The sequence below is a fragment of the Bubalus kerabau genome, chromosome 4, assembly GCF_029407905.1.
Source record: "Bubalus kerabau isolate K-KA32 ecotype Philippines breed swamp buffalo chromosome 4, PCC_UOA_SB_1v2, whole genome shotgun sequence".
NCBI lineage: Eukaryota > Metazoa > Chordata > Mammalia > Artiodactyla > Bovidae > Bubalus > Bubalus kerabau.
The window spans coordinates 21,635,506-21,649,681 of record NC_073627.1 but is presented as its reverse complement, the minus strand read 5'-3'; the positions used below and the strand labels follow the sequence as shown (position 1 = coordinate 21,649,681).

General features: G+C 41.4%; 1 protein-coding gene and 1 non-coding gene across 10 annotated transcripts in view; both read left to right on the top strand.

Annotated features, from left to right (window-relative positions):
• The window catches only part of ATP6V0A1 (ATPase H+ transporting V0 subunit a1), a 56,890-nt gene that overhangs the window by 28,027 nt on the left and 14,687 nt on the right, over window positions 1-14,176 (top strand). For 8 of the 9 annotated variants that reach the window (XM_055575839.1, XM_055575843.1, XM_055575841.1 and 5 more), the window contains 8 exons: window positions 2,131-2,343; window positions 4,627-4,777; window positions 5,654-5,793; window positions 6,615-6,772; window positions 7,225-7,315; window positions 9,711-9,829; window positions 10,632-10,848; window positions 11,215-11,322. In XM_055575839.1, coding sequence (XP_055431814.1) covers window positions 2,131-2,343; window positions 4,627-4,777; window positions 5,654-5,793; window positions 6,615-6,772; window positions 7,225-7,315; window positions 9,711-9,829; window positions 10,632-10,848; window positions 11,215-11,322 — 1,197 coding nt within the window. Of the gene's footprint in view, window positions 1-2,130; window positions 2,344-4,626; window positions 4,778-5,653; window positions 5,794-6,614; window positions 6,773-7,224; window positions 7,316-9,710; window positions 9,830-10,631; window positions 10,849-11,214; window positions 11,323-12,153; window positions 12,229-14,176 lie in introns of all 9 variants that reach the window. The other variant, XM_055575845.1, reaches the window with a different exon arrangement.
• Window positions 3,752-3,886, top strand: LOC129651933 (small nucleolar RNA SNORA31). The gene has a single exon (XR_008714425.1). It is a non-coding gene; the product is annotated as a small nucleolar RNA SNORA31 (small nucleolar RNA).

The following is a 14,176-nucleotide window of genomic DNA, read 5'->3' as shown; positions in this document are numbered from 1 at the left end:
ACACAGAGCCCTCGAGGGAGTTTGTCTTTGTGAAATACTGCTTACCTGAAGCTCTAACAGCTTCTTAGGCACTTACAGCAGCTCAGGATATGTTTGTTTGTGTGTGTGTGTACTATTTTTAAGTCATTCCCTGAAACTCTTCCCCATCCCCCACAGGGAATGACTTTAAAATGGAGTGAATTATCTTCAAATGAGACAGAGATGCTATGTACCTGAAATTGTTGTTGCTTAGACTTTTCAGTTCCCCAGCTCATGAGTCTGAGATACATTTATAATGAATGAAGTATGAATAATAAAGTATGCTTAGTTAAGAAAAAAATCAAATAATACAGAAGTACATATCAAATCAATTCTGCCTCTCACAGACATGCTCTACCTCCAGAGGCAGCTACTCTTAATAGCTTGGTGTGTGTCCTCCTGGTCACCTTGAATCTGAACCATACAGTCTAGCCAGAGTCCTAGTGTAACTCTTGTATCCAGGAAGGAACTTTTACCCAGTCGTAGTGTGTGCAGTTTGTGCACATGATGGCTGTCACAGGGTTCTAAAGAGGGAGTCATGATTTATACATACATGGAAGGAAAAGGGTGCCCAGTTGGAGTTTGGTTCCCTGTTGAAAGAATGTAATGACTGTCACCTTGAAATATTAAGAAACATGTTCGACATGTTGAAACATTTCAACCCCTGTTGTGTATGACCCACCACTTGACCTGCTGCTGGCTCCTGTTAACTGCACTTATCAGTTTAACCAAGGGAAGAGAGTTTTCTTCGAACTGCTGATGGGTAATGAGCCATGTGTACATTCTGGCTTCTAGGACTGTTATACTCCCTCCTTATGAGTAGGGTTGCAGTAGACTGTGAAGAACATGTGCTGTAGCCTTTATAAATGGCTAGAATTTGACTTTTAAAGCACCAAAATGCATGAAGTAAAATTTTAATGGATTAATTTTTTGAAGTAAAATTTTAAAAGGGATTGAATACCAAGGAGTGAGATGTAGGGGTGGGGGCAAGTTTATTAGCATCCTTCCAGAAGTTTAAATAGTCATTGTGAAATTGTCAACAACCAGGGGAGAAAGTATCCTTGTTCCTTTATTCTCAAGTGAACAAGAGTTTCCCTAGCATGCCATGGGTTTTTTTTTTAAAATCTCTCATGGAAGTTACTTTCTACTGCCCAAGACAGTTTCTCAGGGAGCAGTCATGACTTTTTTCCTGAACTGACCGGAAGAACCAGCTATGATGGAGCACTTGTGCTAAAATGATTAATATATAGTTTTTTCCTCTTCAAAAAGATGTTGAGATTTCAGATAGATTCTTATGCACAAGTGAGTGGTGAGTTGCTTGCCTAATTTTGGCCTCTCCCCTCTCCTGCTATAGACCTGTTAAATATTTGGTGATAAACAAGACAGTAGAATGTGAAGTGTCCCTGGCCTTTCTTCCCACCTCTAGTCGAGGCAGTATTATTCCTCCGAGGTAACTCTGTGCTGGTTTCCAAGGGATCGGGTTTCCTGGGGAGAAAACAAAGCCTGACAGAAAAATCAAGCCTCATCTGCTCTGTGATGACTGTGGTATGTGGCAGTCTAAATCCTCTCCAGAGGCCATGAGTCTCCTGTCTCCTTCCCCAGCATGGAGTCTCTAAGAAGCAGATGATGGCGGTCAGCAGCGCCTCTTTCCCACCACTCCTCAGTGCTGGCTGATGTTCAGGGGCGTTCTGCGGCCTGCTGTTCATAAGTACGGATGTGACAACTCTGTCCGTTCCTGGGCCTGGGACACTGACTTCTTCAAGTCAGAGTTACAGGCTCCATATGGAAAACCATTGCTCTTTAATGAACCAGATAAAAGCCAGTGACTGCATTGTTCAGCCATGGATTTGGTGGTAAAATTAGAAAAGCTGAAAACCATTTCCTCAGGTTTCTCTTTAGCTTGAAGTGAAGTGAATATGAACATTAGTAAGTAGAACTCTTAATTTCTTTCAATTTGGCCAAAAAAAAAAAAAAAAAACTTCTAGCCAGAGGAAGAAAAAAAACACATCCCCCGCATCCCTTCTCAGAAAGCTGTGCCTCCTTTCCCTCATGTCCTGAAACGGAAGAAGGGTGTTAGAAGGATCGCTCTCCTGCTCCTTTCTCTCCCCAAAGGTTCTGAACCAAACAGAGGATCACCGCCAGAGGGTTCTTCAGGCTGCTGCCAAGAACATCCGTGTCTGGTTCATCAAGGTGCGGAAGATGAAGGCCATCTACCACACTTTGAACCTGTGCAACATAGATGTGACCCAGAAGTGCCTAATTGCGGAGGTCTGGTGCCCTGTCACTGACCTTGACTCCATCCAGTTTGCACTCAGAAGGGGCACGGTGAGTCCCCCACAGCTGGCAGTGCAGCCTCCAGCCAGGAAGAGAGGTTTCCATCAGTGGTAACAGGAATCAATCACATTCTCATGGCATTTTTGTCTCAGAGTTCTTCAGTTTACCCACCTTGTATTCACCTTGCATCCTGACAGAACATCTCGTGTATCCTTATTTTCAAATGTAGCAATTGTAATTCAGAAAAGATTAAATGATTTGATCATATCCCCGTGATCCTTCAGGGTTACTCACACCCAGAACATCAGTTTCCTGGTCCATTCTCTCTGTCCATTAGTCTAGGTACATAGTGTAACCCTTGCAGTTCCCTTTAGTAGTTAGAGCTACTGCCCTGTCCAAGCCTCTGATCTAGGGGTCAGGAGGTACAGAGATATAAAAAGTAGGCCCTCAAGTATCTTCTGACTTGAAGAGGCTGATGTGCAAACATACAAGACAGTCTGTGTCAAGAGCAGTTTATGTGTGTGGAAGGAAGGCAGGTGCTAGCTTGTCCAGCAAGGATGATCAGAAGAAGCTTCAAGAAGGTGGCATTTACTCAGTGCTTTGAAGACTGGATAAGATGTCTTTTGGCAGTAACAAGAAGTAAACAGTCTGGCCAAAGGCAAGTACAGTGTGACCACGCATGGTTGGGCCAGAACAGGAATTGTAGCGGGTGAGCTGAAAGAGCAGGAGGTAAACCTGAGTCAGGGAGCCAGGAACCTGATTATGAAGGGTCATTAATACCAGATTAGTGGGTTTAAATTTTATCCTAGAGGGAGTAGAGAGACACTGGGAGTTATTTAGCAGTGAAAGGACATGATGATCACAACAGTTTTAAAAGAATAATCCAGGGACTTCCCTGACAGTTCAGTGGCTAAGATTCCACGCTTCCACTGCAGGGGGTACAGGTTGAATCCCTGGTGGGGGAACTAAGATCTCATGTCCTGCATGCTGCATGACTCAGTCAATCAATCAATCAGTCAGTATCAATCAATTAAATAAAAGAGTAATCCACTGATAGTATGGGGGTTGGATTGGGGAGCTGAGAGAGCCTACAAGTGGGAGGACAGTTAGGTTATTGTAAACAGTAGTAAGTGATAATGACCTTGCAGTAAGACCTGGCAATGGGAAAAGCAAATAATGATGAATTTGTGAGACATTCTGAAGGAAGTATCCATTGATAGACCTGGTATTTAGCAATGTACAGGAGAAATACAAGGCAAAAAAATTAAAAATGTTTCTGAGGTATCAAAGCTGGGTGACTGGTAGAATAATAGTTCCATTAATGGAAGTTGAGATTCAGTAAGAGAAACTTATTGATTGGAGAAAGCTGCTAAGTTCAGTTTCAATCACATTGAGGGGTTGGACAGAAATCCATGTGGAAATGTAAAACAGACGATGAGATAGTTCTCAAAAGGGGAAAATGCCTCTATTGGACAGACCTGGAGTAGTTACTCTCTGCTAAGGTTTCCACTACATACAGATGCAAGAAAAATATGTCCTCCAGCTTTCTGTCTGTCTTGCTGTGGCAGCCCAGATTGAATGGGAGAATGCATGGGAAGATTTTTGCACCTCACAAATAACCTTGTGAACAGTAAAAGCCTGCTTTACTCAAAAAAAAAAAAAAAAAAAAAAGGCAAAATGAAAGAAATAGGATACATGAGATTGGAAGGGAATGAGACCTCCAAGAGAGAAAATAAGGAGTTAATAATAGAACCTTGGGGGCCTGCAGTGTTACAGGCAGAGGAGGAGGAACCAGCAAAGAGACAGGAAAGGCATGGCTGGTAAACAGAAGAGGAAGCCCTCCAGTGTCGGGGGCTTGCATGTAAGAGAAAAGATCTTTGGATCTGGTAATGAGCCAGCCACTTTGACCAGGCGTGGTCTGCTAGACTCCAAGGATTATTAGAGAATTAAGAGGAGGTGGTGAAGAGGGAAAAGTCAGAAAATAACTTTGCTTTCTTCATAAAAGCAGGAGAGAACAATGACACTTGTAGACAGATAAGGATATCTTCAGGGAAGAAAGTACCACATTTTTTTTGTCTATACATTTTAGACTTAATTTTTTTGTTTCATGATAAGAATATTCTTCCCAAGACTTCGTTTACATGTATCATCATAAATTTTATAGCTAGTTCTAGTGTCCTCAAAGATTGGAAAGATTGAGATATAATTTACCTGAACGGAAATACACATATTTTATGTGTACTATTCAGTGAGTTTTGACAAATATATGCCTGTGAATCCACCACCGTAATCAGAAGGGTGACCTGATTCTGATCTGTGCTTGATGTTTTCCAGGAGCACAGTGGTTCCACCGTGCCATCCATTCTGAACAGGATGCAGACAAACCAGACTCCCCCCACCTATAACAAGACCAACAAGTTCACGTATGGCTTTCAGAACATAGTGGATGCTTATGGAATTGGAACTTACCGAGAGATAAATCCAGGTAAAAAAGCTTGAATCTTTTCCCTCTGGAGATTTTATTGCTTGTTATTTCTTTTAATGCTTCACTTTGAATGCAATTGAGCAATTGGCTCAAGACTGAAGATGCTGTCCAGGCCTCAGCTCTTGTAGAATTCCCATGAAGAGGTGCCTATCTGGTTGTAAGGAGTGAGGTTTATTGCCAGGTGGAACTCCTTTAGCAGGCGATTTTATAGGAATTTTATAGGCATGAGCTCCATAGATTGGGTGCCTCTGTCCTCGTGGCTGTATAGCACCTGGCTTTCACTCATGCCATTTGCTGGAACTGCTTTAAGTAAAAAGTTTTCCCAAGGTCATTGACATTTTAGAATAGCTTCCTGGTTCCAGGTTAGATAGAGAAAATATAGCAGTTGTTGACCATTTTAAGCACAAGGCAGATTTCTCCTCTGTTCAGAGAGTTAGTGATTAAATCAAGAGTCAGGTAATTCATGTTCAGTGGGAGTCTTCTGCAGGACCTGATCTGCTCCAGATTCTGAACGTTCTCCCACTTAACCTGGTGGCTTTATTCAGCTGGTTGCAGTGCACAGGGGAGGAAAGTTGGCCTGTCCCAGGAGCAGCATCCCAGGAGTGAGAGAAAAGGAATCAAGAGACAAACCCCCCTGGTGCCAAGGCTAGAGACAAAACCTTCATTTCCTGTGTGATTCTTTGTTGAAAATGCTAGTGGTAGCTTTGTGAGTCTGTGCAAATCCTGCTGTGGACATTGTTTCCTGGGAATCCCTCTGACAAGCAGCCTAGGAATGAGTCCCTTTTATACTGATCTTAGATTATGGAGAGGGATGTGATGTGTTGGGAGCTGCGGTTTTCTGGAATTTGTCTTTTTCTCTCTTTGGTCTCTTTATAGCTCCATACACCATCATCACTTTCCCTTTCCTGTTTGCTGTGATGTTTGGTGACCTTGGCCATGGCATTTTGATGACCCTTTTTGCTGTATGGATGGTGTTAAGAGAGAGCCGGATCCTCTCCCAGAAGAATGAGAATGAGGTGATGTTTTGTCTGTTTGTTTTTGCTAGAAACTCAGAAACATAAGATAGTAGTATTATTTTCTTGACATATTTCTAATATTTTTCTCCTGTAATCTTTGGCTGCATACTGTTTTTGTCTCTCCATAGGGCAACAGGTTTATAAAAATTTTGTACATACAGAAGGATAATTCAGTTGTTTCTCCATGATTGATGGAAATATATTTTCTTTTTACTTATTTGTTGAGGTATTATTGATTTACAATATTACATTAGTTCCAGGTGTACAGCATAGTGATTCCAAAATTTTATAGATTACACTCCACTTATAATTATTATAAAATGTTGGCTATATTCTATGTGCTGTACAATATATCCTTATAGCTTATTTATTTTATACATAGTGGTTTGTACCTCTTGAGTCACTTACCCCTCCCTATCTGTCCCTCTCCCCTTGGCTCGCCCCACTGGTAACCACACAGTTAACACTAGCTAATTCAAGAATGAACTAATGTCTAGGTTACATCTGCGTTGGTCTGAAACTTTATAATTTCTCAAGCATCCATTATGAAAATTATGATCTAGAAGTCTTTGATCCATAGAGAAATTTTAGAGACTATTTAGAGAATAGAGGAGCTATGTTCATTTTAACACTAAAGAGGCCACGTGCTGTGAAAGTACATTTCTTGTTAGCGTTTGTATTTTGGTCTTTACTTCAAGCTCTCTGACCCAGAATGGGGTAAAAGTGGCGAGAGAGGAAGGGGCTAGTATATTCTGAATGACATTGTCACAACTTGAGCTGCAGGGATTATGTTTCATTGGCCTCTTTCTTCTGGCTCCCAGATGTTCAGCACTATATTCAGCGGCAGGTACATCATTCTGTTGATGGGCGTGTTCTCCATCTACACTGGCCTCATCTATAACGACTGTTTTTCCAAGTCTCTTAATATCTTTGGGTCATCCTGGAGCGTACGGCCGATGTTCGATATATACAACTGGACGTAAGTTGCCAAGAAGCTGAAAGTCAAAGCTTATTCCTTTCACGTCCAGCTCTGGATTTCCAGATAAGTGGTAAACCAGCACTTCTTTAGGAAGTGTTTGACACTGTTTCTGTTCCAAAAGAATGTAGTGTCTCCTCTTATCTATGCTCTAGCCTGGGAAATGCTTTGTGATTTGTTCAGTAGTATCAAGGAACTGAAACTGTAAATTAGGCACATTGATTCTTTTTGAAAGTTAAAAGCAGGTCTCCCGATTTCCCTACCTGGTCTTGTATGTATGTTTAATCTTTCTCTTTGTTATCTATGATCCCTTCTCACTCTCTAATACTAATCCCTCCTCTGTTACTGAAAAGACAAGGTAGCTTATAGTAGTTTCTCTGGGGATCAGTTTCTGGATCACAGTGATTCCCTCTCTTGATAAAAAAATAAATGCTGGTTTTCTCCTAACATGGTAGGGAAGAGACACTTCGGGGGAACCCTGTCCTCCAGCTGAACCCAGCCGTCACTGGAGTTTTTGGTGGACCATATCCTTTTGGCATCGATCCAGTAAGAGCACTTCTTTTCTATATGTCTGACATGAAGTTGTTTTTTTTTTTTAATTGGCCATGCCACATGGCTTTTGGAATTTTGGTTCCCCAAAAAGGGATTGTACCTGCACCCCCTGCATTGGAAGTGCAGAGTCTTAACCACTGCACTGCCAGAGAAATCTCTAACACCAAAATTTTTAAATGAAACCCAGAAGTGAAAGAATGAAAATGAAGATAAATAGTTTTTTTGCAGTTTTAGGTAACATATTTTTAGAAAACCTCAGTGTATCTGTCCAGAGTACTTTAAAGCCGCAAGAGACCCAGATGCCTTGGGGAGCCATGTTATTTTTCCTGCATGACTTACTTTAGAGATGGCTAATAATACTGACTCTGGGAAGATTGATTTTTCAAGACTCCTTCCCAGTTTATTTCTGTTTGACTTAGTTTCATTTTTATTTTTAGCAGATGTTTTAATAAAGCAAAAATAGCTCTTTTCTATGGATTTTAGATTAGCATTCTTATAAAACTTGTCCCAGAATTTTTTTTTTTCCAAATGTGTAAGCAAATACAGTGGGATCAAATCTTTTGTGTTATGTGCTTAAACAGAGGAGGTAGGGAGGAATTTAAGCATTAGATTGTAAGGATTACAGAATTCCAGAGGAAAAGCAGATCATTGCCAGAAATATTGAGGTTTCTTATTAAAAAAATAAAGGAATTAATCTGGCCTTTGAAAAATATTGCAGATTGTTATAGATGAAGAGAAGTATGTGCAAAAGCATAGAGGTAGGGAGATAAAAAGTTAATTATTTTAATTTTTATAGAAGCTAATGTTACTGAAATGCTTACTATGGACCGGGTACTGTACTAACCCTCAGCATATCTTATTTATCCCCAAACAATTCTATCGGGTAGAGACTGCTGTCTGTGCCATACAGATAAGGAAACTGATACTTGGAGATATTTCATAACATTTCATATGTGCTTTTAACAGATGTTTACCGAATCCCTATTGTCTATAAGGTGTAGCAACTGCTAGTGAAATACATCATTCTAAGACATAGCTCCTACCCTCAAACATCTTGGAATCTAATAATACTACTATCTCACATTTCTGTAATGTTCTGTAGTTACAGAGGTTTTGTTGTTGTTGTTGTTGCAGACATTTGATGCTTACAGGGTAGGTACTGAGTTTAAAGTGCCTGTGGGTCACCCGGGTATAAATGTCCATCAGGCAGTTGGAGTTGCAAAAGCTCAGGCCAGATTGGGGCTGCAGAGAGAACCAGCCAGAAGTTTTCAGGTTAGAGGTCACTGAGGATGAACTCTTCATGAAGAGGCTAGTTCAGAAAAAAAGATTCTGGGCTAGATGGTGGAAGATCTGGCCTAACAGGTTACAGAGTTTGCTTTTGGTCTCAGAGGTGACGGGGATTCTTGGAGGTTTTGGCCTAGGGACATGGCTGCCTCAGAGTCATTACTTAGGAAACACACTCTGATGGGCAAAGTGGAGACAGAACTGTCAGGAAGATTTTACAGGCGTCCAGGCCTTACGCAACAAAGCTGAAGGCAATTAATATTTAAAAATAATGGAAGGACAGCACCACTGGGTTTCAGCCAGCATCTAGAAGATAAATGTCCCCAATTGCTTCAACAAATATTTTGTAATGAATAAAAAAGGAGAGCTCCAGGGAGAAGCTATAGAGACTTAAAAACCCTATCAGCAGTCACGTGATACAGTGACTTATTGGACTCTACTTTGAATAAATGAATTATTTTTAAAAATATGGATGCATCCAGGGAAATCTGAATATTAATGATTCCATGGTATTAAAGAAATCATTGTTAATGCTTTGGGGTGTTATGACAGTACTGTGGTGATTTTTTTTTTTTTTTTTTTTGCACCAGGTCTTAGCTGCAGCATGTGGGGTCTTCAGTCTTTGTTGCAGCAAGCAGGTTCTTTTAGTTGTGGCATGCAGGATCTTTAGTTGCAGGAGGCAGGATCTAGTTCCCTGACCAGGGATTGAACCCAGGCCTCCTGCCTTGGGAGCACAGAGTCTTAGCCACTGGACCACCAGAGAAGTCCTTTGTGGTCATGTTTTTAAAATGAGCTCTTACCTTTTAGAGATCCATGCTGAAATATAATATGTACAGGTAAAAGGATATGATATCTGGATTTTGCTTCAAAATAATATGGAGGTGGGGCATAGGTGAGGTAATGATGAAGCAAGACTGACGAGAAGTCAATAATTAATCATTGCAGCTAGGCCATAGGTACATAGGAGTTTGTTATGTTATTCTCCCTGCTTGTATGTATGTTTAGAATTTCCACAATGAAAAAAAAAAACTTTTTCAACAGTAGGTAAATATTTTTCCATTTGAGAACTGTTTGTAATGCCTTCTGTCTTCTTGGGCTGTGATAGATTTGGAACATTGCTACCAATAAACTGACCTTCCTCAACTCCTTTAAGATGAAGATGTCTGTTATCCTTGGTATCATCCACATGTTGTTTGGAGTCAGCCTGAGCCTTTTCAACCACACGTGAGTTGCTCTGTTTTGTCCTAAGAATTCACACAGTTCAGACAGTGCTTTTGCCTGAAGAAGTCATAATACCTTTAGGAGGAAATAATAACTCAGAGCACTGTTCTCTATTGAAGTGCCTTTAAAAAAAATCTTAACTTCTTCAAATGAAGCTTGCTTATTAATATCAGTCCCTTAACAATGTATGAGTTTCCCAGGTGGCGCCAGTGGTAAAGAATCTGCCTGCCAGTGCAGAAGACACTAGAGACATAGGCTTGATCCTTGGGTCGGGAAGATCCTCTAAAGTATTAAATGGCACCCCACTCCAGTATTCTTGCCTGGAAAATCCTATGGGCAGAGGAGCCTGGCAGGCGACAGTCCATGTGGCTGTAAAAAGTCGGACATGACTGAGCCACTGAGCAGACAACATACAATCGTTCTCAAGATCTTTGTTAAAAATAAACAATACCACCTTGTGTAATTTTCATCAAAATGGAAGTTATGTTTTTTCCCATGATGTGTAACTCACATAAACTTGTGAATTGTAGTCTCAGAAGGTACTTGATTTTCCCTTCTCTTTCTCACGGGGGATTGACGGGGATGGTATTAGAGCTGTTCAGGGTTCAAAAGTTTGAAAGTAGTTGTTAATCCTGCCTGTCTCTGTTGCCTCTAGTGCTTCTGGCTGTCACTTCTTAAAGTGTTCAATTCTTAAACACAGAATTGATGGAAAGTTAGGTAGAAAGTCTAGGGAGAGCAGTCTACTTGGTATGAGGTGACCCTCAGTCTGTTCACTGTTAACATTTTTTTCTGTCTTACTTTTTAGCTACTTCAAGAAGCCCCTGAATATCTACTTTGGATTTATTCCAGAAATAATCTTCATGACCTCTTTGTTTGGTTACTTGGTTATCCTTATTTTTTACAAGTGGACGGCCTATAATGCTAAGACATCGGAGAAAGCACCAAGCCTTCTGATCCATTTCATAAATATGTTCCTCTTTTCCTACGGGGACTCTGGTAATTCAATGCTGTATTCTGGACAGGTGCGTCAATCTAGAGGTGGGCTTTTCTCAGGTTGTTATCCTAGGTCAGGAAGCCAGATGTTTCTGTGACCTGAAAGAAGCCTTTAAAACTCCTTTTCAGTCCACACATTCAGATCTAAATTCAACCCAGTCTCATTCTTTGGGAGAGTCAACTGTAATTTTCAGTATCCCGGCAGAGTGGAATTTATAACTCCCATCCTATGGGACAGACCTGGGCTTTGCTGCGACATCTAGTTATTTTGAGAAACGGGATTATGTTTTTTATTCTTAGATCAGTAAGAAAGAACTATTTTAGGGAAAATCTATGCTAGAGTTGGAAACGGCACGTTGACTAATACAGTGTGCACTTTCCTCCTTACTTTGCAGAAAGGAATTCAGTGTTTCCTGGTAGTGGTTGCACTGCTGTGTGTCCCTTGGATGCTACTGTTTAAACCACTGGTCCTTCGCCGTCAGTATTTGAGGAGGAAGCATTTGGTGGGTATATTTCTGTTGCTGAAAGTTACCAGGTTGTTTTTTTTTTAATCAATGCAGTTCCTCATTGGATGTAATGAGTTGTGCATAACCTGTATTCTCTTAAAATGCACTTGTGTTGTATCCCAGCATGAGCCCTGGACCTGCTGAAAAGAAAAAAATAAACATGTAATTGCTGTTCAGACAGCCAGATGCTCAGCTTTGAGTAGTCCAGGTGGCAAGAACAAGTCATAGTTTTCACCTTTCCTGATGGAGTTTTGCTCATGCTGTGCTCAGCAGAATCCAGGTCTGGGCCCGTCTCACTGCAGCAATAGCCGAAGCAAGCCTGCCAGAGCTGCAGACAGTGAACCCACTCATGTGGTTTGCCTGGGCAACCACAGGGCTGACACCAAGACATTTTCTTTTAAAATGAGACCATGATACTTTCACCAGCCAAAACATCTGGTGTAGGGAAAGATTTGGTTTAAAGCACATTGACGTTTTTTCTTTTTAAAAAAGCAGCATACATACTCGTGCTTACTTTATGTTTGCGTGCATCTGAATTACACACACACATACACACACGCACACACTTAAGTCGCCAAATATCCGTTTCTGGCACTGCAGTAATGCTTACTTATTACATTGCCTGGTAAAGCCTAAAAGATCATATTGCATGACTCTCGTACAGCTGTTAGATGGTTACTCCTGTTGGAGAGCAGCTGAGTTACCAGACCATCCTTCTCCCTTTTCTGACCATCTCCATCCTTCCATGTGCCCTCCATTCGTCTCCCCTTTCACTCCCTCCCTCTCTTGTTTCCTTCTCCCTTCCTCTTTTCTCCCATTCACTATCAGGAAGGGCAACCTGTGGAGGCCCCAGTCAGCCCAACCCCGAGCCAACAGGGACTAGAGGCAGCAGCGGCTGCAACAGTGAGTGAATTAAAACCAACAAACCATCACATATTGTTTAAAGAGGTGGCAAACAGTGCAGCAGAATTCTTTCTAAGTATGTTGAGAGCATGGGCCATGTGTGCTCTTGGGAATTTTGTCCTTGTTACTCACTGAGACGATGACAGAAAAAACCTCCACCTCTTAGGAACAGATTGTAGTGTCATCTTTACCATTGGTCCACTAAGTTTCCATTCAGTGTATAAGTGCAGTCATGTCTGTGAACGCAGGGCGTTTGTCATACCCTCTCCAAGCCCATCATCTTAATCCAAGAGGGCAGCTCTTGGACTCATCCATTGTCATGTGTGCATTTTGTGACCCTGTGTTGGATGATTTTTTTCATCATGGAGTGAGAACATCCCTGTGATTCTTGAATTGATTTCCCTCCACTTTCAAGATCTGCTTCAAAGTGATGCTTGGACATTTGGTCCACATTAGCTGTGACTTACTCTCTTTCCAGTGGAGACTTGTACGTGTCTCCTTTTCTGTGAGAGACTCAGAAGCCCTCACATCCTCAGCTGTTCATTGAGACCTCATCCCTGCCATGTGTCTTGTGTACTTTCCACTTGGTATAATAACAAAGTCATCTTCTGTTTCAGTCTTTCCTTCTTCCAGTGCTAGCTCATGATTCAGTGACAGCCTTTGAACCTTAAGCATTTCATTATTTGTCCTTAAAACATCTCTTAACCAAAATCTTATAATGCACTAATACCAAATTAGCCCAATCTATTCTAGGTAATAATGAATCTGTAATATTTTTGAAATCTCACCAGTAGCGGTTCTTCATGTTCTATTGTATTCTAGTGGCATCATACTCTTTTAAATAAATGAAATATTTAGATGGTGACCATTTACTTCATTAGGTGTTCCTGATCCTTTTAACTCCAAAAACTAATTATTCTTCTAGAACTAGTCTAAAAAGGCTGGTATCTTGAATCAGAAGATATTTAAATGTGGCTGCTTAAAATTGTTTTCAAATGGGGACTTACTCTCTTTTATGAGAGGGGGAAAAAATACCCTAAAGCACATACTGTCCATGTATTGACATTCTTCCCATGTGCTCTTCTTTCTTCTAGTCTTAGTTTAAAGTGTGCTTCTGCTGCATCAGTCTTGATGCTTTTAAATCTAGCATCCTCTTCTGTGATACTGTCCAAGTTAAAAGTCTCCGGTCGGGAAACCCGCTCATTTGGAGGGACTCCTTAGCCCACTAGTTCTTTAGCCAAACATTTATTTCTGGAGAGCAGCCTGAATGCATCAGGATGATCATTCCATTATGAGGCCCTAGATTCTTGACCCTAAGAGCTGAGGATATGAACACAGATCTGGTTTTGTTCTGTCCCCTGTCCTCTTGGTTGTCTGTAAGCAGTGTGTCATAGTTTTAATTTTTTCTTTTCTTCTTTCTGCTGATGTGTGTGTCTCAGCTCCTTTCCTGTAACTCACACTTCCTCTGTTCCGAAGGGACACCTATTCTGTCTGGCTGGGAGGTTTAACCTGGCTGCCCCTCACTTCATCTTCTGGTTGGGGAAAACTTCAGAAACGACTTTATACTTTAGGCCCTCAAGCCTGCTTCCTCAACCCAGGCACCCAAGGACCCACCCAAGGATACGCAGGAGTCCTGTCCTGTCACCAGTGTGGTGCAGAAGGTGCTGCAGAGTGTACACTTGCGTAACATGTTCAGTCCGCCTCTCGGGGGTTATCAGGTGTAATAGTTACACAACCTGGAGGTGCCTGGGGCGGTTCCCAGCTCTGACTACGCACCAAAATCACCTGGTGAACTTTGAACTTGTTTCTTAGGTGTTAGAACAGAGAAGTGGAGGAAGACATAGAGATTGCCCATAATGCCATGACTCCTCGTGGCATTATGTGTCACCCCCTCCTGACACGAAAAACTAAAAGCAAAGCAATAGGTGCACTTGGTTAGGGCTGCAAA